Consider the following 27,735-nt stretch of genomic DNA (forward strand, 5'->3'; position numbering starts at 1 on the left):
AGTGGCAAAGATGGGTGCTGGGGGTTGCCAAGTATGGTAAGGCAGCTGATCCCAGAGAAGCTGACAGGAGCCGTGGGGAGAGGGACAGGGCACCCTGGAATGGGTTCACCCTGAGAGAGGAGCCCAAGAGAGGGGCCCATGCCTTGGAAAGCATTGTGGTTCCGGCAACATCCAGTAAGCTCTCACTGGCCTCTCACTGGGTATTGTCAGGTGATAACAATCTTTGTTTCAGGAGGAAACATTTCCTGTAGGGCACAAAGCAGTCCTACAGGGATAGTCACTGCATTGGCTCATCTGGAGATGTTCACACAAGGGCTGGTTTTCCATAGAAGTTTGTCAACTCCAGGGATCTCAGAATTAACACAGATAATCCTCTGAAGCTAACAAGTCCCACAACACTCAGCCCCCCATCTATAACTAAGATGGCCATCATGAGGATCCTTCAATACTTCTAAATTAATCTTTTGAAAAAGCTGGCTATAAAATTAGGCAGAATGCATGAAAAGCATATTTCATTGGTCTACTGAAGCTTTAAAAAGAGGGTTTAGATAAATTGATTGACCTATGATGTCTGTTAGGTGTCAACCCAATTCCCCGAGGTATTTAAAAATGGCTGTCCTTATTTTAAAGGGGGAAGGTCATTGGGAACTGGACTGGTCAAGAACAGATATAAATTGTAAATGTCTCCAAAACAAAATTTGGATCTGAGTGTTCTTTTATGAGCTAGTGCGAACTCCTGATGATGTGTCTGCCTGTGTGTTCACATGAGTGTGTGTGAATGTGAGATAGTTTTCTGCCTCCAGGGGGTGGTGTTGGAATTCGTTTAAAGGCAAGCACCTGTAAAGATGAGGTATTCTGAAATTCTCAGAAATATAGAAACTAACTCAAACACCTTTTAAGTTAACACAATCTAAAATTAATCCTTAGTAAATGAAAGTTAGCTTAAATTTGTTGGTTTAAGTAAATTTGTTGGTTTAAGTAAAACAGACAAATTTTTATTTAGCCTGGCTTTTATAAAAATAAGTTCATGTTGATAACAACTTTGATATCTATGAAAAATGTTTCTAGAATAAAATGTTCAAGCTAAACAATGCTAATTGTTTGCTTCGTTTCCATTAGATACTGAGGTTTTCAGGGTTTAAGTCTCAATGCGCACAAAGGAAGCGTTCGTGGCATGTGGGTGAGTAATGGTTGGAAGTTAAAGGAGTAGTTGCAGTGATGGTGCCGCTTGGTTCTCTCCTGCTCCCTTGCTCCCCGTGTTTTGGCTTTTGCGTTCCTTTATTTGTCACAGTGCATTTACTCTGACCTTAGATGAAGAAATTTATGAGCAGACAACATTGAAAGGAGCCATCTTACATGATTGCCAAGGTTATTAACCACTTCCTTTCATTGAGAGCTCCCAGGAAATAAGTACTCTAGGTTTTGTTTCTTGGAAGGGACATTAAAAAAAGACATTCTAATCTTGTTGGAAGGGACCTTAGCAGGTGCCTAACCATGAATGGACATCTGCCCCTATCTCTGACACTCACCCCCCGCCCCCCCCCGACAGCAGACCTCAAAGCCTTCTCCGGCATGAGAAGCTTCTGATGCCATAGGCTGCTGACAGCTATTCCAAGATATCACCAAGGCCTGTATACCAATGGATTGATATTGAACTCAGAATCCATTTTGTCTGATTGCCTTTACCTGTTTGCTAATGATATTAGTCATAAGAATACTGAAACTTGTTCTATGGGTTTTTCTGTATAGTCTTTTTATGATTACAAAACATGGTGTAAAATAATTGTTAATGCTCTTCATGGCTTATGTAAATGTTAAAATAGATGTCAAATATAGAAATACGAGACAAAGGGCAAAACTTGGATCATGACAGTTCACAGGACGGAAATGATCTACAGTGTTATTTTTTTCCTCAATGAAGGCTGTAAGAACTGACTACCTTCCATTTACCTGCCCTCCATTTTTGAGAAAAATTTGGCCTCAACTCAGAGTCCATGGTTGCAGTATTGCCCCCTCTCTGATAGTCAACAAGATGAGGTTGATACTGAGACTTTGTAGGAGTGAGTCTTCCTAGTGCTGTGGGACCACACTATCTGATTGAAATGTTGGCCATCAGTCCGTCCTATGGATTGATTTGTGACAAAAAGGGGGGTCTGTGGATAGAATAAGGGGAGGTCCTATAGAAAGTAACCTCACAGGGTGATCCCATCATAAATTCCTAATGGGGCAGGTGTTGGTGAGTATAAATTTCAGGCATATAATTTTTTTAGTAAAAAGTTTATCTTTGCCTTAAGCAAGCCCTGTCCATTTTTCTGTGCATCTAAGTTAACACTTTTGATATAAGGTATAACAACCTTCAAAAAAAAGCACATAATCATTTTCATTCCAAGATGACCAAATAGATAGAAGTTGCATTCACCTCCTCCCATTACCACATCAAAATTACAACTAAATTACAGGACAATCAGCCTGAGTAACCATCTGAAGACTAGCTGAACAGAAGTCTTATAACTAATAATACACAGAAGAAGCTAAATGAAGACTGATAAACAGAGATATGAGATGGTCTGGCCCTGCACTCACATGTGTTGGTTGAGAACCTGGAGGCATATCTCAGCTGCAAGGTCTTCCCTTAAAAGCAAGGGGTCTCAACCCCATGACAGGCTCCCCAGTATGGAGCACCAGTGCCAGGAAGAGAAGCCCACATAATATCTGGCTGTGAAAATCAGCAGCAATTATATCTACTCAGGTGATACATAATGCTGCCAGAAACCAAGGAGTCCTTTAAAAGGGCCTGAAGACAAACTCACTTGCAGGCATTTACCCTGAGCTCTTGCAAGGATATGGTGGAAAATGAATGCCAGAGTTATACAGGGAGAGACAGTGTAGTGAGGCTTCGGAGACAGGGCTAGAGGGGAGAGCCACCAAAGCCCATGTGTTGAGTCCCTTTCCTGAACCGCAAATGGATGCCATCTTTCCTGGGTTAAACATGGTCCCTTTAGGGCATTAGCCTGGTGAGCTACACTAGCACCACCTTGACAACTCCCAGAGGCCCTGTCCTACCCAACTTCCTCACCAATGTAAGCTCTGCCAGCAGGAACCAGCCTGGGTTTGCATTCCAGAATTTCTTTAAAAACTTTTGAGGAACTGCAGGCAAGCTTGGAGTACAGGGTTGGTAGGGAGGTGGGGTAGGTACCAGACACACTCAGGGAGAAACTGAATTGTGTGGTTTAAGGCAAAGTCTGTCTTCCCACATGCCTGACAGGCACCACCTTTCCTGTATTAAGCCCTGCCTTCACACAGCCAAATCTTAATCTGCTGTAGCCTGATGAATTTACTAGCTCAACCACAATGACTCCCTGAGACCCTACCCAGTGCAAAGTTCTGCAGACCCCAGGCTGGTGAAACTAGCTTTGGTATACCCTGGCATTTTTGCTGAGTGACTTCAGACTCAGCACTGGCTCCTACTTCAAATCTGTATTAACCTCGTGAACACCATTTTCCCTTACCTGGTGACTCCCTGAGAACCTGCCTCACACAATTTGCATACTACCAGAGGCCCTTTCATTGGCTGAGCCTAATGGGCAGCCAGTAGGTGGTGGTGGGTTTCAGGGTGCCTTAAGCTTTTTCCTGACATGCCCCAGACATGGTACTGTTGGCTGCCTGTCTTAGTAAGCAGGTTGGCCCCTCCTACATGTACCTAGGCCCAGCATAGGGAGCTACCAACCGTGGATTGCTCTGTAGCTTTCATCAGGTAGCCCAAAGCTGGTCAAAGGCAGCTTCTGACATTGATCAGCACTGGAGTTCCACCCAAGAAATCCCAGAATAAACACACCTGGTGACTGGCTTCAGACCACAATATAGTGTGACTCAATTAGCTCCTATAAGCAGTAAGCAAAAAGGGAGGTCTCAGCAGGCACCATATCCCTGCTGGGGAAAATTCCACCTCATAGGGTCAGCCCCCACCTAGCAGCTTGTACACTCTGGTCATGGCCAATATGCACAGTCAGCCAGCCTGAGGGTCAACCCCACCCATTTACATGGTAATAGCAATCAAGGCTCAACCAGAACAGCGGGGCACACAGAACCCACACAAGAAACACTCCTGGAGCATCCAGCTTAAGGGATATAGGAGACTATGCCACTGGGCCCCAAAGGACACCAATTATATAAGGCCAACATATCAAGACTGAGAGACATAGTAGCTCTACCTAGTACACAGAAACAAATACAGGGAGGCTGCCAAAATGAGGAAACAAAGAAATATGTCCCAAATAAAAGAAAAAAAATATTCCCAGAAAAATAAAACCTAATGAAATAGAGGCAAGCAAACTATCAGATACAGAGGTCAAAATGGTGGTTATAAGAATGGCAGCTCACCCTGGCTGGTGTAGCTCAGTGGATTGGGCACGGGCCTGCGAATCAGAGGATCACAGTTTAATTCCCAGTCAGGGCACATGCCTGGGTTGCAGGCTAGTTCCCAGTTCCTGGCAGGGGACGCATGAGAGGCAACCATACACTGATATTTCTCTCCCTCTCTCCTTCCCTTCCCCTCTAAAGATAAATAAATAAAATCTTGAAAACAACAACAACAACAAATACTTAAAAAAAAGAATGGCAGCTCAAAAAACTTAGTGAGAACATCAACAACATAAAAAAAAGCACATAGAAACCATGGAAACCATGGAAAAGAACCAGTTAGAAATGAAGATTACAATAACTGAAAAGAATACACTGACAGAAATCAATAGCAGATTAGTTGAAGCAGAGGACCCAATCAGTGATTTGAAAGACAAGATGGAAGAAAACACCCAATCAGAGCAGCAAAAAGAAAAAAGAATAAAAAATAAGAATAATTTAAGGCAGTGGTCCCCAACCTTTTTGGCACCAGAGGCCAGTTTTCTGGAAGGTAATTTTTGCACAGACCAGGGGTGAGGGGATGGTCTGGGGATGATTCAAGCGCATTACATTCAAGCTCACCTCCTTCTGTGAGGCCCAGTTTCTAACAGGCCCAGACTGGTACCAGTCCGTGGCCCGGAGGTTGGAGACCCCTGGTTTAAGGGACCTCTGGGACAACATCAAGTATAACAACATCTGCATCATTGGGATACTAGAAGGAAAAGAGACAGCAAGGGATTGAGAACATATTTGAAGTAAACTTCCCTGACCTGATGAGGAAAAAAGACACACAAGTCCAGGAAGTGTAAACAGTCCCAAACAAGATGAACCCAAAGAGGCCTGCACCAAGACACATCATAATTAAAATAAGAAAAGTTAAAGCCAAAGAGAGAATCATAAAATCAGAAAAAATAAAAAAAACAGTTACCTACAAGAAAGCTCTCATAGTAATACTTTCAGCTGATTTCCTAACAGAAACTTTTCAGGCCAGAAGGGAATGTTGTGAAATATTCAAAGTGAAATATTCAAATGCAAGAACCTACATCTTGCAAGAACCTGCAAGAACAATCGTGACTACTTTACCCAGCAAGGCTATCATCTAAAATTGAAGGAGAAATAAAAAATTTCTCAGACAAGAAAAACCTCAAGGAGGTCATCATCACTAAGCCAGTATTATACATAATGTTAAAGAAATGTCTTTAAGAAAATAAAGAAGAGGACTTCCAGCCAAGATGGAGCTGTAGGTGGAAACACTGAACCTCCTTGCACAGCCAAATTTAAAGACAACAAAGATTTACAAACAAAAACACAACCAAACAGACAGAAAAGTAAACTGTACCGAAGTCCGACAACAGTGAACTGTTCATCCAGACCAGTAAGAGGGGCGGAGTCTGCAGCCAGAGGAGTTCCTGTCAGGAGGAGGTGGTGATTGGCGACCCGAGCAAGCGCCGGACGAAAACCCAGTAAGGCTCCCAAGGCAGCTGTTTGCCGTGGACACACATTTGTATGCAGAGAAACCAGGCAGGTTTAAAATGGTCAGTGAGACAGACTGCGCAACCCAGAACCCCAGTGACAAGAAATAAAGCCTAAAAGCATTGATCAGAAAAACTTTCGGGGGTTGAGGTGCTGGGAGAGGCTCCTAGCCTCACAGGAGAGTTCGTTGGGGAGACCCACAGGGTCTTAGAAAGTACACAAGCTCACCCACCTGGGAACCAACAACAAAAGGGCCCAGTTTGCTTGTGGGAAGCGGCAGACTGAAATCCGAGAGAGAGCGGAACAAATGCCATTGCTCCCTCTCTGACACCTCAGTCACAACCCAGAGACTGGGCTGACATGCCCCGGTGAACACCTAAGCTGTCACCCCTCATACGTAACAGGCACAAACAGACCAAAACATTATGGATCAAGCAGAAGAACAGCTCAAAGCCCCAGAGTCAATACTTCTAAGTGACCAAGAGATAGCTAACCTATTGGATGCACAGTTCAAAATACTGGTGATCAGGATGCTCACTGAACTGGTTGATTTTAGTCACAAATTCGATGAAAAAATGAAGGCTACACTAAGTGAAATGAAGCAAATTACACAGGGAGGCAATAGTGATGGAAACAAATCTGGGATTAAAATCAATGGAGTGGACCAGAAGGAAGAAAGAAATGACCAAACAGAAAAGAAGGAAGAAACAAGAATTCAAAAAAAATGAGGACGGGCTTAGGAACCTCCAGGACATCTTCAAACGTTCCAACATCCAAACTATAGGGGTACCAGAAGGGGAAGAGGAAGAGCAACAAGTGGAAAAGTTATTTGAACAAATAATGAAGGAGAACATCCCCAGTCTGGCAAAGGAAATAGACTTCCAGGAAGTCCAGGAAGCTCAGAGAGTCCCAAAGAAGGTGGACCCAAGGAACACACCAAGGCACATCATAATTACATTAGCCAAGATTAAAAAAGGAGAGAATTCTAGAAACAGCAAGAGATAAGGGGACAGTCACCTACAAAGGAGTTCCCATCAGACTTCCAGCTGACTTTTCAAAGAGACCTTACAGGCAAGAAGGAGCTGGAAAGAAATACTCCAAGTTGTGAAATCCAAAGACCTACATCCAAGATTGCTCTATCCAGCAAAGCTTTCATTTAGAATGGAAGGACAGATAAAGCACTTCTCAGATAAGGTCAAGTTGAAGGAGTTCATCATCACCAAGCCCTTATTATATGAAATGTTAAAGGAACTTATCTAAGAAAAAAAGAAGATGAAAAATATGAACAGTGAAAGGACAGCAAACTCACAGTTATTAACAACCACACCTAAAATGAAAGCAAACTAAGCAGACACCTAAAACAGGAGCAGAACCATAGAAATGAAGATCACAAGGAGGGTTAACAAGAGGGGAGTGGGAAGAGGAGAAGGGGGATAAGGTACAGAGAATAAATAGCATAGATGGTAGGTAGAAAATAGATGGGGGGAGGGCAAGAATAATATGGGAAATGTAGAAGCTAAAGAACTTGTGGCACATGGACATGAACTAAAGGGGGGAGTGGGGGGTAGGGGGTGTGCAGGGTGGAGGAGAATGAAGGGGGGAATGGGACAACTGTAATGGCATAATCAATAAAATATATTTAAAAATAAAAATAAAAAATAACAAAATTTAAAAAACTAAAAGAAGAAACAAAGAGAAACAAATTTAAATAATAAATGGCAATAACTATGTACCTATCAATGACTACTTTAAGTGAAAACAAATTAAATGCTTTAATCAAAAGACCCAAGGTAGCTGAATGGATGAGAAAATAAGACTCATATATATTCTGTCTAAAAGGGACCCACTTCAGATAGAAAGACACACACAGGGTGAAAGTAAAGGGACTGTAAACAGATATTTCATGGAAATGGAAATGAAGAAAAAGCTGGGGTAGCAGTACTTATATCAGAGAAAATAGACTTTAGTACACAGGCTACATTTAGAGACAAAGAATGACATTGCATATGATAAAGGGATCAATTCAGCAAGGTAATATAACCCTTGTAAACATTTATGCACCCAACATAGGAGCACCTAAATATATAAAGCAAATCTTGATGGAAATAAATGGAGAGATCAACAGTACTACATTCATAGTAGGGAAATTTAACACCCCACTGACATTGATGGATAGATCATCCAGAGAGAAAAATCAACAGGAAACAGCAGCCTTAAATGATACATTAGACTGGATAGATATAATTGATATTTTTAGAGCATTTCACCCCAGACAGCAGAATATCCATTCTTTTCAAGTGTACATGGGACATTTTCCAGGATATACCACATGTTAGGATACAAAACAAGTCTCAATAAATTTAAGACTGAAATTATATCAAGCATCTTCTCTGATCACAATGGTATGAAACTAGAAATCAATTACAAAAATAAAACTACCTCTGAAAACCACAGAAACACATGAAGACTAATCACAGGTTACTAAACAATTAATGAGTTTTCAGTGAGATTAAGAAGAAAAGATACCTTGAGCCAAATGAAAGTGAAAACCCAACAGCCCAAAATCTACGGGACACAGTTAAAGCATTTCCAAGAGGAAAATGCATAGCAATACAGGCCTACTGAAACAATAAAAATCTCAAAAAAATAATAAAACCCTATACCTAATGAAACTAGAAAAAGAATAACAAGAAAAGTCCAAAGTATGTAGAAGGAAGGAAATTATTTGAATCAAAGTAGAAATAAACAAAATACAGGGTTTTTTTAAAGAACAATATAGAAGAATAATGAAACAAAGAGCAGGTTCTTTGAAGAAATAAACAAGAGTGATAAACTTTTAACCAGACTCATCAAGAAATAAGAGAGGACCCAAATAAATACAATCATAAATGAAAAAAAGTAACAACACACAACAGAAATAAAAAGAGTTATAAAAGATACTACAATCATATGTGAACAAATTGGACAACCTAAAAGAAAAAGATAAATTTCTAGAAACATACAATCTTTTAAGACTGAATCAAGAAAAAAAACCCAAATGGACCAATTACAACCAAATCAAATCAAACCAGTAATAAAAAAATTCCAAACAAAAGAAAGTTTTGGACAGGATGGTATCACAGCTAAATTTTACCAGATATAAAAAAATTTAATCCTTGTCAACAATTTCAAAAAATTCATGAGTGGAGAACACTCTGAAACTCATTTTATAAGGCCAGCCTTTTCCTTATTCTAAAATCAGGAAAAGACATTACAATGAAAGAAAATTATAGTATCTTATGTCAGTATCTTTGATAAGCATAGATGCAAGAATCCTCCACAAAATATTAGCAAACTAAATTCAACAATACATTAAAAAGATGATACAGTATGATCAAATGTGATTTGTTCCTGGGATGCAATATTGGTTGAATATCCACAAATCAATTAACATGATATACTACATAAACAAATGAAGGATAAAAACCATATGATCACATCAATACATGCAGAAATATCCAGCATCCATTATGACAAAAAAACTTTCATCACAATGGAAAAAGAGAGAACATACCTCAACATAATGAAAGCCGTATATGAGAAACCCACAGCTAACATCATGTTCAATGGAGAAAAAACTAAAAAGCATTTTCCTTACAATCAGGAAAAATACAGAGATGTCTGCTTTCACCACTCTTACCAAACATAGTGCTGGAAGTCCCAGCCACAGCAATCACATTAGAAGAAGAAATCAAAGGCATCCATATTGGAAATGAAGGAGTAAAACTGTCATTATTTGCAGGTGATATGATACTATATATAAAAAACCCTAAATATTCCACCAAAAAAGAACTGGAGCTGATAAATAATTCAGCTAAGTAGCAGGATACAAAAACATTCAGAAATTGGTTGCATTTTTATACACTAATAATGAACTACCAGAAAGAGAAACTGTGAAAACAATTCCATTGACAATTGCATGAAAAACATACTTAAGAATAAATCCAACCAAGGATGTAAAAAAACTTGTACTTGACAAAGTATAGAACACTGAATAAAAACATTGAAGTATAAAATAAATGAAAGCACATATCGTGCTCATGAACAGGAAAAATCCACATCAATAAAATGTCCATACTACCAAAAGCAATCTATAGAGTCAATGCAATCCCTATCAACGTATCAATAGCACATTTCACAAAACTAAATATTCCAAATATTTATGTGAAATCACAAATATTCCAAAAATTTATGTGAAACCACAAAAGACCCTGAATAGTCATAGCAATCTTGAGAAAGTAAAACAAAGTTGGAGGTATCACACTACCTGTAATCAAACTATACTACAAGGCCATAGTAATCAAAGCAACATAGGACTGGCATAAAAGCAGGCATATGTATTAATGTAATAGAATAGAGAGCCCAGAAATAAACCAACACCTTTACGGTGAATTAATATATGACAAAGGAGGCAAGAACATACAATGGGATAAAGATAGTCTATTCAATAAATAGTGTGGGAAAAATTGGACAGTTACATGCAAAAAGTAAAAACAGACCACTTTCTTCCATCACATCCAAGAATAAACTCAAAATGGTTTAAAGACTTAGAAGTAAGACATGAAACCATAAAACTCCTAGAAGAAAATACAGGCAGTAAAATCTCTGACACTTCTCTTAGCAATATTTTTTTCTGATGTATCTTTTTGGGCAAGAGAAACAAGAGAAAAATAAATAAATGGGACTACATCAAAGCATAAAGTTTTTGTACAGCAGAGAAAACCATCAACAAAATGAAAAGAGAATGTATTGAACAAAAAAAAAGATATTCTCCAATTATACATCCTATAAGGGGTGAATATCCAAAATCTATAAAAGCTCAAAAAACTGAATACCAAAAATATACATAATCCAATTAAACAAATGGACAGAGAATCTGAATGTAGACCCTTCTCCAAAAAGGACATGTAGATGGCCAATACATATATGATAAGATGTTTAACATCACTAATCATTAGAGAAATGCATATTAAAATCACAGTGAGATGCAGCTTACACCTGTCCGAATGGCTCTCATAATGGCTCTCATTATGCTAAGCAAAATAAGCCAGGTGATAAAAGACAAATACCATATGATCTCACCTTTAACAGGATCCTAATCAACAAAACAAACAAACAAGCAAAATATAACCAAAGACACTAAAATAGAGAACAGACTGACAGTGACCAGAAGGGAGAGGGGAGGGAATTTCAGGGGAAAAGGATGAAGGGTTTGCAGGAACTTTTATAAAGGACACACGGACAATAACAAAGGGGAGTGGAAACAGGGGAGGGAGGTGGGGAAGGCTGGGGGGTTGGGCTGGGGGGAAATGGCAGAAAACTGTACTTGAACAACCATTAAAAAAACTAAGGAAAAAATAAATCAACAAACAACATGTGTTGGGTGAGGATGTGGAGAAAAGGGATATTCACTGCTTGGGGAATGCAGACTGATTGGTGCAGCCCCTGTGGAAAGTTGTATGGAGGGTCTTCAAAGGATGAAGAATGAAATTGCCTTATTAATTCTGGGTATATGTTTGAAAAAACCCAAATCACAAATTTGTTTAAAATATTTTATTTATTTATTTTTAGAGAAAGGGGCAGGGAAGGAGAAATAGAGGGAGAGAAACATCAATGTGTGGTTGCCTCTCATGTGCCTCTCACTGGCAACCTGGCCTGCAACCCAGACATATGCCCAGACAGGGAATCAACTGAACTGGTGGCCCTTTGGTTTGCAGACCTGCACTCAATCCACTGAGCCACACCAGGCAGGGCCCAAAACACTAATTTGAAAAGATATGTGCACCTTTATGTTCACTGTTATTAGCAATAGCCAAGGTATGGAACCCAGTGTCCATCAATAAATGATTAGATAAAGATGTAGTATGTATATACAATGGAATATTACTTGGCCATAAAAAGAATGAGACCTTACCATTTGCAACAGCATGGGTGAACCTATTATGCTAAGGAACATAAGTCAGACAGAGAAAGACAAACACCATATGATTTCACTTATGTGTAGATCCAACATAAACAAATGAAACAGAATCACACTCATATACATGGAAAACAAACTGATGGTTTCCAGGGTAGGGCTGTTGGGGGCTGGGTTAAAAAGGTGAAGGTAGAAATAAATCCAAATTACAAAACAGTTACAAAACAGTCATGATGATGCCAAGTTCAGCACAGGGAATACAGTCAATAATGTTGTAATAACTCGTATGGTGCCAGGTGAGTACTTGAAACAGGAGGGGGAACACTTTGTAAATTATATGATTTGACTGTCTAACCACTATGCTGTATACCTAAAACTAATGTAAAATAATATTGAATGTTAACTATAATTGAAAAGTAAAATTAATAAAAAAGAAAGCACATAATCTTGTTAATTATCCTGTAACCCAATTCCTGCCCTGCTTTTTCCCCCGTCTCCATGCAATGCTTCCTAAACTTCCTCCTTAATTTCAAATGAATAAAAGGAGCTGGAAAACTGTTATTCTTAGGAGCATTTGAGGTCTTGATCCCTGGAATGTGTCATCAGTTTGGCTCAAATATACTCTTCAAAAATTCTGAAAAAAATAGGATTTTATGAAAGTTTGTCTATTTATTGCCCTTTTCAAAGATTTAGTTTTAGACTTTATTGATATGTTTTTAAAATATTTTATTAATTTCTGCTTTTATTTTAATAAATGCATTCCTTCATCCTTTAGGGTAATTTTGCTATTCTTTTTCTATATATTAATTATTGTAAACTTTTAAAAATAAATTAATTTTGGCTCTAAATGTTTCTTTTGTATTTATTGGTGCAGCTCATAAATTTAAGATACTGTTCTCTCACTGTCATTTCTAAGTAGTTTGTAGCTTCAGCTCTGAGTTATTTAGAACATTGACTCAAAACAATTAATGAGTAAATTTTGGAGGGACTACTAATTTTATGGTTACTTTTTAATTTTTGGTGTTTTGAAGTCAGAGAAGTTTTACAACTTACTAAATTTTTCTTTTGACTTAAATCTTGGCTAATTTTTGTGAATATTTCTGGGTGCTTAAAAAGACAGTGGGATTTTTTGATATTTATTGAATACAAATTTATTCAATTAAGCTTGTTAATTGTGTTGTTTAGATGCTCTATCTGGTCTGCCATTCTCTGCATGCTGCATGGAAGTCTCCCACCACGTGTGTGTTCATTTCCCCCTTATGGTTCCATCAGTGTCTCACTGACACATTTCCAAATACACTGTCAGATGCATGTAGTTTTAGAATTATATATTCTTGGTGGATTTTATCTTTTTTGTAGATATTTAATATCCCTCTTTGTCCTGTTTAACACCTTTCACCTGGAATTTCATTTCTACTGATACTGTTACTGCTACACCCACGTTTTTTTGGTAAGCATTGCCAAAGATATGGAAGATTCTTTTTCTGTTACTTTATTTTTATTCTCTTTAGGTCATTTTATTTTAATCTACCTATTATAAACAGGCCAGAGTTAGATTTCTTAGAGCCAATATTAGAATCTCTATATTTTAATAGAGAAATTTAATTTTTCATGGTTATTAATCTTCGTTCTGATTCCTGTCATCTTATTTGATGTTCTCATTTTCTTTCCTCCTTCCATTTTTTCTTCCTTCCTTCCTTTCATTCTTCTTTTGCTTTTCCATCCTTTTGCTGAATTGCTGCAGCTTTCTTTGTCCATTTCTTCCTCCAGTGATTTAGAATGTACATATTTCATTTCCATTTTTCTTTGTCAGTTGAATCTCATCTGCTTTCTTCCACTTAGGAATTCCTCAATATTTCTGGTTCACTAATAGCTCCCTTTCATGTTTTGACTTTTCTTCCTAATACTGTGATGAGTTTTTAAAAAATATCTTGTCATCAAGAACTTTAGAAAAGGAGGGGATATGGACTTAAGTGCTTGCTCTGCTGTTTGGTCCTAATCCCCTATTTAAGTGCTGCACAGGCTCCAGTGTTGTTAAATTGCAATGGCCTTTGTGTCCTCATGGCTTACAGTCCAAGGGATGTGGTGATGTCAGACTGGTATATAAAGGCCCTGCCACTTTGCTGTAATACATTTGAGTAGTACTGAGGCTTGGGCTTGGGTGGAAAGAAAGGATTCTTTAGAACATGGTCAAGATGTGGCTCTCTGAGAGAGGATCTTGGATCTTCTGGAAAGGAACCGCAGGGGCTTGCTGCCTTTCCCAGCATGAAAGCACATGAGATACGTGAACTAGAATGACTAGAAATCATCTGGCCCAGGGCAGGGTAAATAGTTCTCACCTCCCAGCCCTGGACTAGGTAAATCCAGGAAAGTGATAAGAACCAAGGGGGCAGATGAGGGGTTGTCAGGAGCCAGATGAGGAAGGAGAAGCATGCTCCATGCAGCACGGACTTGCTGACTCACAGGCAGGCATGAGGAGCCCTGCCTCCCCAGCTACACCTGAGGCCCTGGGTTGTTTAACTGAGGAAGAACCAAGCACACAGGGACATAACCACCCAACACAGCAAATGGCACCAACACTGGCACTTGAACTTGTTTTATGAGGAAACTGAGGCTCAGAGAAGTTCGCTGTCTTACTCAAGGTCACGGAGCAAATGTGTTTCAGGCCTGGCTTGGAGCCTGTTCAGCTTCCAAACCAGGGTGTGTCCAGGACTGACTTTTGTTTTCAGGTGGTCACAGCAGCTGTGCCAGTGTCTGAGGCCACTTGATGGGAAGTTATACATAACAATGAAATGACTGGCTACCCAGCCAGGGGAGGAGATCCAGCCCCAGTTCTCTCCCTTCCCACTCTCCTGGACAGAGTTTCCTTTCATTCTACACCCAGACTGCAGGGCTGAACCATGTAGGTGTGCACCTGTCCTCAGAGACCCACCTGAAGAGAAGCAGCACAGCTTGGGGGAAGGTCTGAAAGTTGTTGTTGCGGTTGATCTCTGTGGTGTCATTCAGGGCAATTTTCCCAAACACCTAAATAGGGAGAGGAAAGGGATTCAGCCACCACGGACAGCACAGTGTGGGTCCTCATTCCCACCCATTATCCAATGTTCTTTTCAGGGCTTACAGCTGTCTCTGGGACAGGCTGGCTTGTAAACTGAGCAGAGTTCCCTGATGCAACCTGGCAGGGCCTCAAGGGGGCAGGCACCTGCTGTCCTGCCGCAATCCCCACAATTGACCAAGGGAAGGAGCAAGGTGCCCATGGCTCTCAGGGGAGGTCCCTGTGGCCCAGTGGAAGCAGGTGGGCTCTGCTTCTTGTGCAGGGACAGAGGGCTCTATGGTCTTCTGGGGGCAGAAGACCCCCTGGGGGCACATTCTTAAGAATATTTTCTCTTTGAAAAGAACTTTACTGAGGAATAATTAACACACATAATTGTATGTATGTATATATTGAAAGTGTACAATGTGGTGATGATTTGATATACATACACACTGTAGGATCATTACCAAGGTCAAAATAATGAACATCCATCGCCTCACACAGTTAACTATTTTTTGGTGTGAGATCTACTACCAGCAATTTCAAGTCTTATAACTTTCTTATAGTCTTATAGTCTTTCAAGTATTATTATTAACTATCATCACCATTGGATCCTCAGAATTCATTCTTATAACCTTCTTTTCTTTGCCATTTCAGTTCCATATGTCCAAGCACTAACTCTTCCAAATTTAGTTCTTGGATTGTGGAGATGTGCAATAAGCGATGTGGGGCTTGGGCAAATTTAGTGCATCCCTGAAACCAAAGGCCTTCTCACCCCACTCCCCGACCTTAACAGCAATGCTTATCTTAGAAACTGCCACCTTCCCTTGAGCAATGGCAAGCTAGTTCTTATCATCTCAAAGGGCTGGGCCTATGAATCTTGGGGTCTTTTGGCAATAAGCAAACAGGGGATCTTACTTAAGGAGCTGACAAGGAAAAGCTCCTGGCTAGCGTGCAGTGTTGGTCTGGGCTGTTGTGCTGGAGTCCTGAGGAGAGAGAGGCTGGAGAGCTCTGGGCTTGGGGTAGGAGAAGGTACAGTGGGCCCCTATGGGGGGCAGCTGGAATGTGCTATGTGTTTGATGGGGAGAGCTTGCCTCTTCCCCCTCCCTCTCTCCTAAATGACACTGGGTTGAGGGTAGTACTCAGGTCTATGAGACCTGGACTAAGGGAGGGGTGCTACCTGACACACATTTCTTGCTATTCCCGGAGAAGAGCTCATATCTCTTGAGGCCACTGCGTAACTTAGGAGTGTTTTTCTGAGAGCAAACCCCAGGCCTGGAAAAATGGGGAGAGAAGCTCTCTGAGCTATATATTCTGCTCTTGGCCATTCACCCTGCTTTCTATAGGATACAATTTGCGGGCAAGTTCCAATTCCTATGAACTTTTTGACCTTAGAAACTGGAAGAGGAGGGAGAGGGATAGCCAGGAACAGCACGGGGGGTAGGGTGCGGTCAGAAGGAGGAGGGTGCCAGGGAGCAGACGGCGGGGAAAGTAGGAGATGGAGGAGTGGAGCACCAGGGAGCCTGTCCTACCTGCATTCCAATCACAGCATAGATGAAGAACAGCATCACTATCAGCAGGGCCACGTAGGGCAGGGCCTGGGAAGAAGTACAAGAGACTGCATGAAGCCCGTGCAGACAGCTGGCAGGGTACTACACCTGCAGCCCTAGCTGCTGCCAGGCTTGGGGGGCATTTCTGAGGGCCCCATGGAAGTTCCAGGCACCTGGGAGAAGGCCCGAGTGATGGCATTGACCCCTTATTTTACTTGGTTTTAATCACCTGAGACGCAGTACAGTACTGAGAGAAGCAGGTCTCGGAGTAAAACAAATAGTGTGATATTACATAGTAAAAACAATAAAAAATGAGCAAAACATCCTCTGACTAGACACTTATCTTTGTACAGCAGGGAGGGCAGGACACACACCAAGGCTTCCTGGGGAGGCACAGGTGGAGGCAGGCCCTTACTTTGCACAGCTTTCTGCTGTTCCACTAGTTGTAAGAAAGACATTTACTAAGGAAAACTTAAGTAAAAAATAAATCATGGGCTCAAATCATATTTCTGCCACTTTCTAGCTATGAGACCTGGGGCATTTTACTTAACCTCTCTGAAGAATGTGAAGGGTAACAACGACCTCTCAGGGCTTGTGTGGAATTTTAATGATTCAAGGTTTACAGACTGCCTTGTGTGTTACCTTGCACGCAGTTGGGTCCCTCACATTTTGTTCACTCAAGGTGTTGTCTGCCCAGCAGCTCAGACAGCTGAATTTTCCAGAAGCCCCTTCCTCTTCCCCTGGGGAGAGGTCCTTGGGGCTCTGTGCTGGTAAAGGGTCAGGAGAGCCACTCACGCCCACACGTGTGTGCCTAGGAACTGCCTGGCTAGGCGTCCTCACACCACTAGAGGGTACTGTGAGACCACATGGACGCTCTGGGTCCTTGGAGCTCGAGCTCTGTCAAGTGCAGCTCTTCACAGGCACCAGGTCTGTTGCCTCTTCCTGGCCCAGGAAATGGGGGAGGGTGGCTGAGTACATTGGAGGCCTATATGGTTACTCACAGCTATAGGACTCCAGCAGTGCACCCTCAGAAAGGGTCAGTCCAGTCTTGCTCCCACAAAAGTCCTCATATTCCCAGGGACTAAGCATGAATCCTGGTGGGACAGGGCCAGCGGAGCAGGGAGGGGCCATGACTCATCATGAAGTGGGGAGTCAGCCTAGGCCTGGAGTGAGGAGGACAAGCTCTGAATGAGGCCAGGCCAGAGCCCTCTGTTGCTGGTCCTGTTGGGTCCCCAGGTAGGAGGCTGTCTACAGAGGTACATATGCCTTCAGGTGGGGTTCCAAGCAAGCAGATGCCTTAGGGCAGTGCCCCTACCTTGGGCTGTAACTTAAGTTATACCACAGTTGGGTCAGGGACCCATTCCATGCCCGTTCCTGGGCATTTCATACATGAGGAAAACAAGATTCGTACACAGGAGGTTCCTATCACCCAGTAGTGAGCAGCAGAGCGAGCCTGGTCTTGAATCCTAGACGCTGCTCACTCCTTTTCCAAGTCACCTCTCATTCAGGGAGTCCAGTGGAAGCTGGGGGGTGAGAGAGCAGCGGTGGCTACCTGGAAGGATTTGATGAAGGTCCACAGCAGGGTCCGGATGCCCTCTCCACGGCTCAGCAGCTTGACCAGGCGCATGACCCGGAAGAGGCGGAAGAAGGTGATGGAGATGCGGGAGTTCTCCTCTGCGTTCTGGAATCCATTGGCAATAGGAAGTGGTAGTTAACACAGCAACAGAGGCGGGTGGGGCAAGAGCGGGGTGGGCCCTGCTCGAGCAACACAGCCTTTGGCTGGGACGGAGCCAGCTCAGGGCAGGGTTGGCTGCACTAGGTTTTCTCCCCTGGCCACAGACGGGAGGCCAGCACCCACCTTTTTCAGGTGGATGACCCAACCCTGAGGTCTCTACAGAGCCAAGTTGTGCCCAGGCCCCTGAACACACGTCACTTTTCTTATTTTCCCAGCTTCTCCTTCTTTCCTAGTTGTTGCTCTTCTGGTGGGGCTGCAGAAGATTCCCAGAGGAACTTCCATATGCCCTGAAATCTAGGCTGGGAGCTGGCCTCTGAGGGTGTGCCCTGCCTTGGCTTCGTGCTGAGAAAGCAGCCCACCCTCTGTCTTGCATGGCCTGGCTGAGGGTCCTGCATCCTAAGTGGTATCCGGTTCTCTGTGAGGTGACTGCATAGGTTGTGGCCCCCATCCTGGGCCTTTGGGATGATTGCACAGAGGGTCAGTCCTGGTGGGTGGGGTGGGCTGCCTACTGAACGACCTTGTGCACTGGCTGCTCAGGACTCAGCACTTCTGTTGTGTCAACTCCTACTTCCCACAGCCCCTGCCTCACATGGCCTCAGGCAGGAGGTAATGAGGTGTGGCTTAGTGCTGGGCGAGTGTCTGGTTTACAGCCTTTGCTTTCACTGAGGCTCTGAAGCTGTTCCCCTTCTTCACCCCTCTGCCCTGGGGCCTCTAGAAGACACCCTTCTCCAGGTTGCCTAAGACCTGGGAAGAGGTGAAAAAGATAGCTGGTTGGGGTGAGAGGACCAAGGGGTCCTGCTCAGGGCAGATCATCTCCTCGAGGAAGTTCTGGATGGGAGGGCAAGGGGAAGGAGGATGGAATCAAGGCCATAGCAAGCTGAGGTGGGAACACGGTGCTGGACTGTGGCGGGGGGGGGCGGGGGGGCGCTGCTGGCTGAGGGATCACCTCAGCATGGTGGACCTGGAGGGTGCTGGGGCTTGGGCACGTGCCTGGCCAGGCCTCAAGGCTAAGGAAATGCTTCTCTGTCACCATCTGCCTCTAGAACTGAGGAAAACATAGACTGACCCTCTCACCCTCCTCCTGCCACACGGGCCAAAGAGCTGGGGGTGGTGACCCCAGGCAGCCTCTTGCCTGCTCCCCAGAGCTAGTGCAGCTCACCCAGCCCTGTCAGCATCACACTGGGAGAGAATGGACCTTTGGGCTTCCTGTTACCATTCCCATCACTGCCTCCCCCTGGGTCATTGCTGGGCCCCTGTGTTGGCCCTCCCTGTGTCTCAATTCATGTCTCTGGCTTTGTTTTTAATGATTTTCAGGTTGGAGCCTCCCTGACACAACCCATGCTGAAAATCCCACTAGCATGACAGCCCTGAGGGCTCCCACAGGCCCTCCATCTGAACCCCGCTGACTGCTACTGACACAGCTGGTTGCAGAAGCCACCCATCTGACTGTTATTCAGAATGGGAGACCCTGGGGGAGGCAGCAGAATTCTGAGGCCCTGCGACTCCTGGGACTGCTGCACAGAAACCAGCAGGAAGGGCCTCTCCAGACAGGGAAAGAGTTACAGTATCTCTTCGACATCCATACCAGAGGTGTCTCTGATCCTCACAGGGCTCCTGTTCCCCTTGGGCAGGGCAGACTTGTGGGTGCCGGGGAAGGAAGGGCAGGCAGCCATTCTCATTGCCCTGAGCTCCACCCTGCCATGGATTTTGAAGACTTTGATGTCCTTAGTCTCTGCATTTCTATCACCTGTGTATCTACTTGAAATTCTATTTTATGTCCTTAAAAGAAGACTGTATGCCCCCAGCAAAGTGTGCAGGGAGGCTCAGGGTTTTATAACTCAGCTGTCAGTTCCACCACATCGGGAAATAAGAAGAAGAAAGAACAAGCTTAAGCAGGGAACTCAGCCGTGAGTGTCAAGAGTTTGAGAAGTTGTGCCACAGGGGCTTCTGGATCTGATAAGTTCGAAAATAAAAATCAAGCTTGTAGTGTGAATCCCCCTCCTGGTTCAGAGCCCTTCCCAGCTGCTGCAGTTTCCTAATGCTGGAGAAGAAGAATCAACACATTTCCATTTGGACATAACAATTTCCTCTCATAAACCAAATGACAATGCAGCGAGGAAGCAGGTCCCAGTGGCCATCTCTGCGAAGCGGGGGGAATACCCAGGTCCAGACTTTCCCTGGGTAGCCTTCCGACCAGACCGGGATGGGCATGTCAGGAAACATACCAACCCACCCAGTCTTCCCTTGCTTGCTGACTCGGGGCTCAGGGAATCACCCACTTGTTAAATGTGTGACAGCAGCCTTTTGGAGAAGGCCATTCCAAGGAGAGCTTAAGGTCATATCCAGTGGCATTGCTATCACTTTAGCCAAAGTGAATCAGAGACTCTTACATTAAGAGTGATTCAATCAAATTATTGAGTTTGTTTTTCTGCTTGCAGTCTGCTGCAGAAAAGTGGGTATTGCCTAATTTCAGCAAACTCAGGGATTTAGAAAAATTCACAAGTAACATTGTTGGAGTGACTGGAAATTCCATCATATCCTCAGTAACAAATCCCAGCTTAAACCTTTTGCTGTGGCCTTCAACTCTGAGCTCAAGGGAGGCCAGTTTACACAGACACTTGATAAAGGAAGAATGTCACCATCTTTCTGCCTTCTGTTAGATCATCACCCTCTTCCCTCTTTCCCCAGGAGGCCTTGCCATGGCTCTCATAGGTGTCTCTGCAAATGTCCCAATTAACTTAAGGTTAGAGTCTTAGCCAGTAGTGTTCTCAGAAGGCTAACCAGGAAATTTCCCTTGGGTCCAGTTCTCTCCCAGTGGCTCATTAGATAGTTAAGATCCAGTGAATTATCACCCAAAGGAAAGTTCAGGGAGGGAAGGAGCACCATTACACACACAGTACATCACAGTTCACACGGACCAGGCAGGGAAGGTGAGAGATGGACGCAGTGGCCACATGCAACAGGAGCCAGGCTGGGCTCGGGGAGACTCTGAGAGTCAGGTGGGTAAGAGTGGGGGATGTCAGAGGAGGTCACAGAAGTTCAGAGCATAGTCTGTAGGGTTGGTCTTACCATAAAGGGAGAGCATTGGGTATGTTCAGCTGGCTTTAAAGAAAGGCAGATAGAGATAAGCTGTAATAAGCCTTCAATGAGGATGTCGGTATTGGTCTTGGCTAACACAGGAGCAACACAGTGGCAAGAGAGGGCAAAAGGAAACAGTGACAGAAATACGCAACCATAGGCCTGGCAGGTTCTGTGCCCTGAGTGTGGGCTCTGCAGTGCTGGGCTCACTTCTGTCAAGGACCCATCTCTGACCCCAAGTTAAATAATTCACACCCATTATTCGTGAGGTCTTCTGAACATTGTGGATGGAGGTTTTGTTTTTTAAAATCTGCCATGTGTTCTGAGGTAAACTTTAAGGGTTTGCACTTTATTCACTCTAGCTTTACCCCATTACCGGCTGAAGGAGCTCACAGGCAATGGCCCCTCAGGTTTAGAGGAAGTCTGAGTTTTAATTCCCACTGTGGAGGATCTAAAGGAGTGGCCCCCAACTCCCTCCAGAGCAAGGGGTTAGTCCTCAAGCTGAAGATCAGGTGGGAGGTGGTCCTGCTGAGCTACTACTCTACGGGTGTGAAGAATGTTGGCCATAGCATGAAAAAATGAGTGTGGAATGGTTTTGTAAATTTGAAAGCCCTGCACACAATTTAAGGTGTGATTATTAACATCCTAAGAGGTTGTTCTCATGGGCTCGACTGCTGAGCTCATTTGGGGGCAGGACCTGCAGAAAGTGGCCACAGGTGAACATGTCCACTCTCTGCCCAGGTCCATGCACCTACCTCCGGAAGGTGCCCCTACTCTCTGGGCTCTGGCACAGAGAGCTAAGCCCTGACTGATCCTGACCTTCTGAGCAGTTAGCCCTTTCTAGAAGGTCCCGACTTTGCTTTTACCCTCCACTTTCAGATGGTTGCTCTTGTGTTTCTGTTTTTCAGGTACAAACAAAGAAACGTTGTAACGGGATTTTTGAAGGACAGAAATGTACACTAGACATTGGCTTGCAGACTTAAAATTCGCCTTTGGCAACAGATTTCTCAGCAAACTCCTTTTTGGGGGAAGGGTGGAGATACAGGGCGAGGCAAGGGCAGAAAAGGAAAGGGACACTCCCCAGTCATTTACGGGGCACAGCCCAGACCTCCATTCCTGCTTCTTGAGGAATATGAGCTGCCAGGTCAGTGCGCGGGCTTGGAGGATGGGCTCACTAGAATGTGATGAGCAGGCTGGGATGAAACATGGAAACACACACACACAAACACACACACAGAGGAAATTCCAGGTGGTCAAGCACCTGTGCTCCTGTGTTCATGGATAAGGAGTTCTGTGGTTTCCGAAGCTTCAGTGAAGAAGGGAGTGTGAGGGCCAGACAGAGGTCTAACTCTACTACACACTGTGCTCAGGCATTAGACCAGGTTCCCAGCAGGCTCAGTTCTACCCTGAGAATTCTCAAAGCCTCCCCATTACTGCTGAGAACCCTAGGCAAATGCTTGAAGATCTGAGTCAATCCCATCCCAAACAGGATCAGAATGAAGACAAGTTAGAGAACCCATCTGAGTCACCTGGTCCAAATGAATTAACCCCCAAGCATTAAAGATTTTAAATTATTTGTTTTAATTTAGTTTACTTCTTAAACAGTCAGAATCCTTCATTTGGGATTTTAAATGCCTTTTTCTTATTGATTTTTAGCCTTTTATAGCTCCCATTTGAGATCTCATCTACTTAAGTCATATTTTAGTACAAAATTTAGCTTTAGCTCAGTTCTAATTACCTTGATCATACCTTATTATTTTAATAACGTGTTAATTTAAGAATCCTCATGATACGTCTCTATAGCAGGGAACAGGAAGTGGTCAGAAGGAGCTGTGAGGGCAGTAGTGAGTGTGAGGACAGGGAATCTGGGATCCTCGTGTTGGGTCCCCACCCCCAGTGATGACAGTGCTCCAGACTCTCACTGTGGGAGAAGCAGGAGACTCACAGATCCATTTTTTTTCTCAGGCTCTAAGCCATGCTTTGCAGAGGGCACTGTGTCTTGCTAGGCAGGGTTGCCTGTCAACCTCTCACATAAGCCTGTTCTGTATGAGGAGCTATGTTTACAAAATCCATGGTCTCAAAAATAACTAACCACTTGTAATAAAATCAGAAAGCAATCACAGAATGGTTTCTGAGTGGAACCAAGAGGGAGGAGCCTCACACACAGCCAGTTCTCGAGAACCTATGGTTCACTGACACACTATCAGCCGCCAGAGGAGGTTCCTAGATGACCAGATGCAGTTGTTCCCATCTTTGGTCCTCTTGCCCAGCTGCAATGGGACCCCCTTGTGAGCTAGTAGGGAGACCACAACTGCTGGACTTGGGCACCTGTGCTTTTAGCACAGAGATGTGTTTGCATTTTGGCCACTCTCTGTGACTCCCTAGTACCTCTTGAAAAACCACCTGGTATCAGTTCTACTTTTTGAGCTAAATCCAGACTTAGTTGGTAGCCTGGAGTACTTGTGTCATCCATCTCTGACCCTTTTCTAGATTTGCTCCCAGTTGCCGTGAGTTAGCTGATAGTTTCTCCAACCATGGTTTTCCTGGAAAAAACATGTGGTAGGATTGCCTGAAGACTTATGCCCCATGAGTCCAGAGACCCTGCTGGCACTCACCTGCCCCTGGAGCCAACAGAGCTGCTTACTTACCCTGAACACTCTGGCTGAGCTTTAATGCTGTGCTTTATCTACTAATGGCGGGTGTGGAGTAAATTTCTGAGCAACCAATTCTTTCATTTTTGTTTTCTAATGATCTGGTAACTTTCAAGAGGTTAAAGATATTGGGTCAATTAACTTAATTTGTTCATGCAAGCTGTAAAATAAAATAAGGTGGTTATATGTGAGGCAGAAGAAACCAGAACATTTTTAGAAAGAGTCCTGGCTAGTGTTTCTAGCTAGGCTCAGGGCAAATTGAAAGGAAAGGCCAATTAACTTGCTGCAGTATACTTATGCAGATTAGCTTGTTTGGGTATAAGCGGCAAGGATGATAGGAGTGGTGCTGGACAGCTAGTAAAAGGCAGTTTCTGCACAAAGTCCAGGATCAAATCAGAAGTGTCACCTCAGTGGATGGGCCTTGGCTTCTGGAATATACTCACGGTTCTTGCTCACTGGGGTTCTATCTCTAGGCCACACACAGGTGCTCAGGGAAGCTCGAGGAATACAGAAGGCTGGCAGAGAGAGGCTTCTCCTAGGTTGGGGGATCTCCCAAGATGATGGATATGACAGTCAGTGGAATGTGTTTCCCAGTTCTTAACATTACCTTCCCTCGCTGGGAAACTAAAAGCTCTTAACCATATGAAAAGGGACTTTCTTCTTCCTTTCCCCCCCCATAACCACAAGATGAAGATTAGTAGAAATTTCATGGCTAGGCAGTAGATATCTAGGCTGGAATATCCAACCAAGAGAATATCCTCTTGAGATCAGTTGCTTAGAGAGAATTTTGAAGAGTTCATAAGCTACTGCTGCACCCTCCTGGACATGTCGACTTTGAAAGGCGCAGGCTCCCTCTTACCAGGGAAGGCTGGCTCTAGGCCGAGTCAGGAACAGGATCCACAAATGGGCTGCCCAGTTCCAATGGCTGCTAGTGAGTCAATGGCTATAATATGGTCACTGGAATCCCTCATTCCTCTGAAATGTGAGTCAAAAGCAATGTCATAGGAGTATGAGAGTCTTTTACTGGCTTGCCCTCCATTAGAGCATTGTTTCTCTTTTTTTAATCTTTTGTCTAAAACCTAGGGAGTAGATGTCATATAAATTCAATTTCAAATCATCTGAAATCCAGGTTCCTACTGGCACTGCCTGCACCGCCACCCTATCCAAAGCTCTGCTTTTGCTGTCTCTACTCTCACCTCCATATGATCTACAAGACAGGATGGCTAGTTCAGCTGTGAGAGCACCATGGTGTGGCAGAGGCTGAGTGGCTGGGGCTTCATGGGTGAGACCCCAGGGAATCTGGGTGGGAGGACAGTGATCAGGCTGGCACACACAGAGACACCTGGGAATGGCAGGAGCCAGTGTCTTCAAGAGACATGTGACACCACCTTCATAATCTGTATCTCTTCTTTCAACCAGGAGAAAAGAACATCCAGGAACTAGTGTGGCCTATAGGTGTGAAGGAGTTGGGAGATGCTGCATCTTAGAGCCACCAGAGATGGCAGCAGGAAAAAGGCCTTTTTAGCAGGCCAAAGCAAAATATGTTTTAAACTTCAACTGTCCAAAGTTTAATCAAGAGCTTCCTTGCTAAGGGAGAGACAAACTTTAAATAAGCACAAGTCAACTGGGATACAGTAAAGTTGAGGATAGGTGTCAATGGCTTTTAGATATAAGGGCAAATGAAGAAAAGATGCACCCTTGGAAGTCATTCTTAAGCAGAATTTCCATTCTGGTGTGGGATGAATGGCGAGGTAAATGGATCTGAGGAGGAGGAGTAGTGAGAAGAGGAAGACAGGGGAGTCATGAGGGGAACAAAAATGCTGGACAGAAAAGCACAGGGAACAAATGAAGAGAAGCCCAAAGAAGACAAGGTAGGGAGTGGAAAGAACAGCACCCCAACTTCACGTCTACCACATTGCAAACCCACTAGCTGGCATCTGTTTCTCCAAGGAAGAATTCTAGCCAGCAGAAGACAAGCCCTCTTAAATCTTTGCGGCTATAGGCACCCAAATGAAACGCCATTTCAGAGCATACTCTGAGGGGAGCTTTGGCCCCAGTGGGGCTGGAGGACAGATATAGAACATACTCTTCTGTCTCTGTGGGCTGCATCGTAGAGAGGGAACAGTGGTGATCAGCCTGTAGTATTAGCTGCCTGGAGGCCAGTTCTTGTGGCTGGAAGCAGCTTAAGCTGCAGGAGTCACTGTTATCCACCTGCAGCCTGATGTCTCCCAGGACGCTGTTACATGCCAGATACTCATGCTAAACAAGACTGATTACCAAATCTCCAGGGTGGTTTTATTTTGCCTTGGGAAGGACAGCCAGTGTCAAACAAACAAACAAAAATCCCCATAAAGAATAAATGGATGAAATCAGCTGTCAGTAGTGCTATCAACATGAAAGAATTCTGGGAGGAAGGGAGGGAGGGGGAGAGAATGCAGAAAAACAGAGAACAAGAGTTAAGAGAGAGAAACAGAGATTCAAAAAGAAAACAAATGAAAGCAGGGTGGGGCACAGACATGAGTAAATGGCAATGCTTTGGGGGGCACTTGGGGGCCTTTCTGAGCCTGCCTGAGATGTAGCTCCCTCACCCTCTCTCCTAGGTCATGGAATATTCTAGGCCCCTTTGCTTTAAAAGCTTTCTGGCAAATATAGCAACCAAAGCTTGCTCAGCCTGTGAGAATTAAAGTAACAGACACTGGCTGGCCCCAGATGGCTGTCTGGTCAAACCAAGGAGTGTGTTGTGACAGTATCCTTCCACTTTTCTATCTTAGGTACAAGGAGAGGGTTGTATATGGATAGAGAAGATGAAAATAAAGAAGGAAAGGAAAGGAAATTAGAGGAAGACAAAAGCAAAGAGTCTTCATTAGAAGGCGCAGGGCAAGGGGAGTCTTGGTGGGCCATAATGGTCCGAAGATCTAACACAGCTGAGCGAAGAATCCAAACTGGGAAGTCCACAGAAAATTGGGCTACCCTGAGCCTTTCAGGTCAAGCCTGCAGGACATGCCTCAAGGCACCAGCTTTGGGAGAACTTGCTTGGATGGGGCTGCTGTGTCAGGCCTGTCCATTCCACCATGTCTGACCTCACAGGGACCCTTTGTCTCTGCCCACAGAGTGAGCCTCATCCTCCAGAGGCCCATGGGCTTTTAAAATGGTCCTTCCATGTCCAGTTGGACTGCCTCCCAATGGTCATGTGCTGTCTCCTTGTGGGGGATGAGTGGCACTCTGCTACAACTCTCAAGGGCCAGCTTTACTTCCAAACAGAGGAGAAAACTGCCTGTGTAAAACAACTGAAGGCTGGGGAGTATCGTCCTCATTTGGGGGTCATGTTCCTGAAAGTCATACTAGACACACTAGATAGTTAATCTTTAGGTTGAGCATTCCCTTTTCTCTTTAAGGTAACATTTATTTTTGGAAGGGTACCAGATCAGTCACTGCACCTTAGTATGACTTAGTGTATTAGAAACAGGACACCTTGGTTGTGTTGGTTTTGTTGTAGGGGGTGGGAGTGAGGAAGCTGGTAGGGAGCTCCATGAGCAACAGAAGGAGGGATGTGCCCTGACTGGTGTGGCTCAGGTGGTTGTGGGTTGTGGGTTGTGGGGTCCATCCCAGTTGGAATGCATATGAGAGGCAACTGATCAATGTTTCTCTCTCACATCAATGTTTCTCTCCTTCTTTCCCCATCCCTTCCCTCTTTCTAGAAATAAATAAAATCTTTTTTAAAAAGAAAAAAGGAGGAGTCCAGCAAAGAGAAATGGAAGTGTAGGGAGATTCCAAGGGTCCAGTCTGCCCTACCCACTTTGGACTGACACCACCAACCTTACTTTAATTTACCTTAGAATTACCGAGGGTACACTGACCATTGT

The 27,735-nt window shown here is 43.9% G+C and overlaps 1 protein-coding gene across 14 annotated transcripts in view; it reads right to left on the minus strand.

The window, feature by feature from the left end:
• CACNA1C (calcium voltage-gated channel subunit alpha1 C) overlaps window positions 1–27,735 on the minus strand; it is a 664,664-nt gene that overhangs the window by 36,827 nt on the left and 600,102 nt on the right. For 8 of the 14 annotated variants that reach the window (XM_037064774.1, XM_037064760.1, XM_037064762.1 and 5 more), the window contains 4 exons: window positions 21,213–21,245; window positions 17,961–18,089; window positions 16,391–16,456; window positions 14,760–14,851 (listed from right to left, as the gene is read on the minus strand). In XM_037064774.1, coding sequence (XP_036920669.1) covers window positions 14,760–14,851; window positions 16,391–16,456; window positions 17,961–18,089; window positions 21,213–21,245 — 320 coding nt within the window. The remainder of the gene's footprint in view (window positions 1–14,759; window positions 14,852–16,390; window positions 16,457–17,960; window positions 18,090–21,212; window positions 21,246–27,735) is intronic. The other 6 variants (XM_037064773.1, XM_037064772.1, XM_037064771.1 and 3 more) reach the window with 1 other exon arrangement.

This window comes from Sturnira hondurensis, unplaced genomic scaffold (genome assembly GCF_014824575.4).
Source record: "Sturnira hondurensis isolate 20B ecotype Veracruz unplaced genomic scaffold, ASM1482457v3 Scaffold0015509, whole genome shotgun sequence".
Lineage (NCBI taxonomy): Eukaryota > Metazoa > Chordata > Mammalia > Chiroptera > Phyllostomidae > Sturnira > Sturnira hondurensis.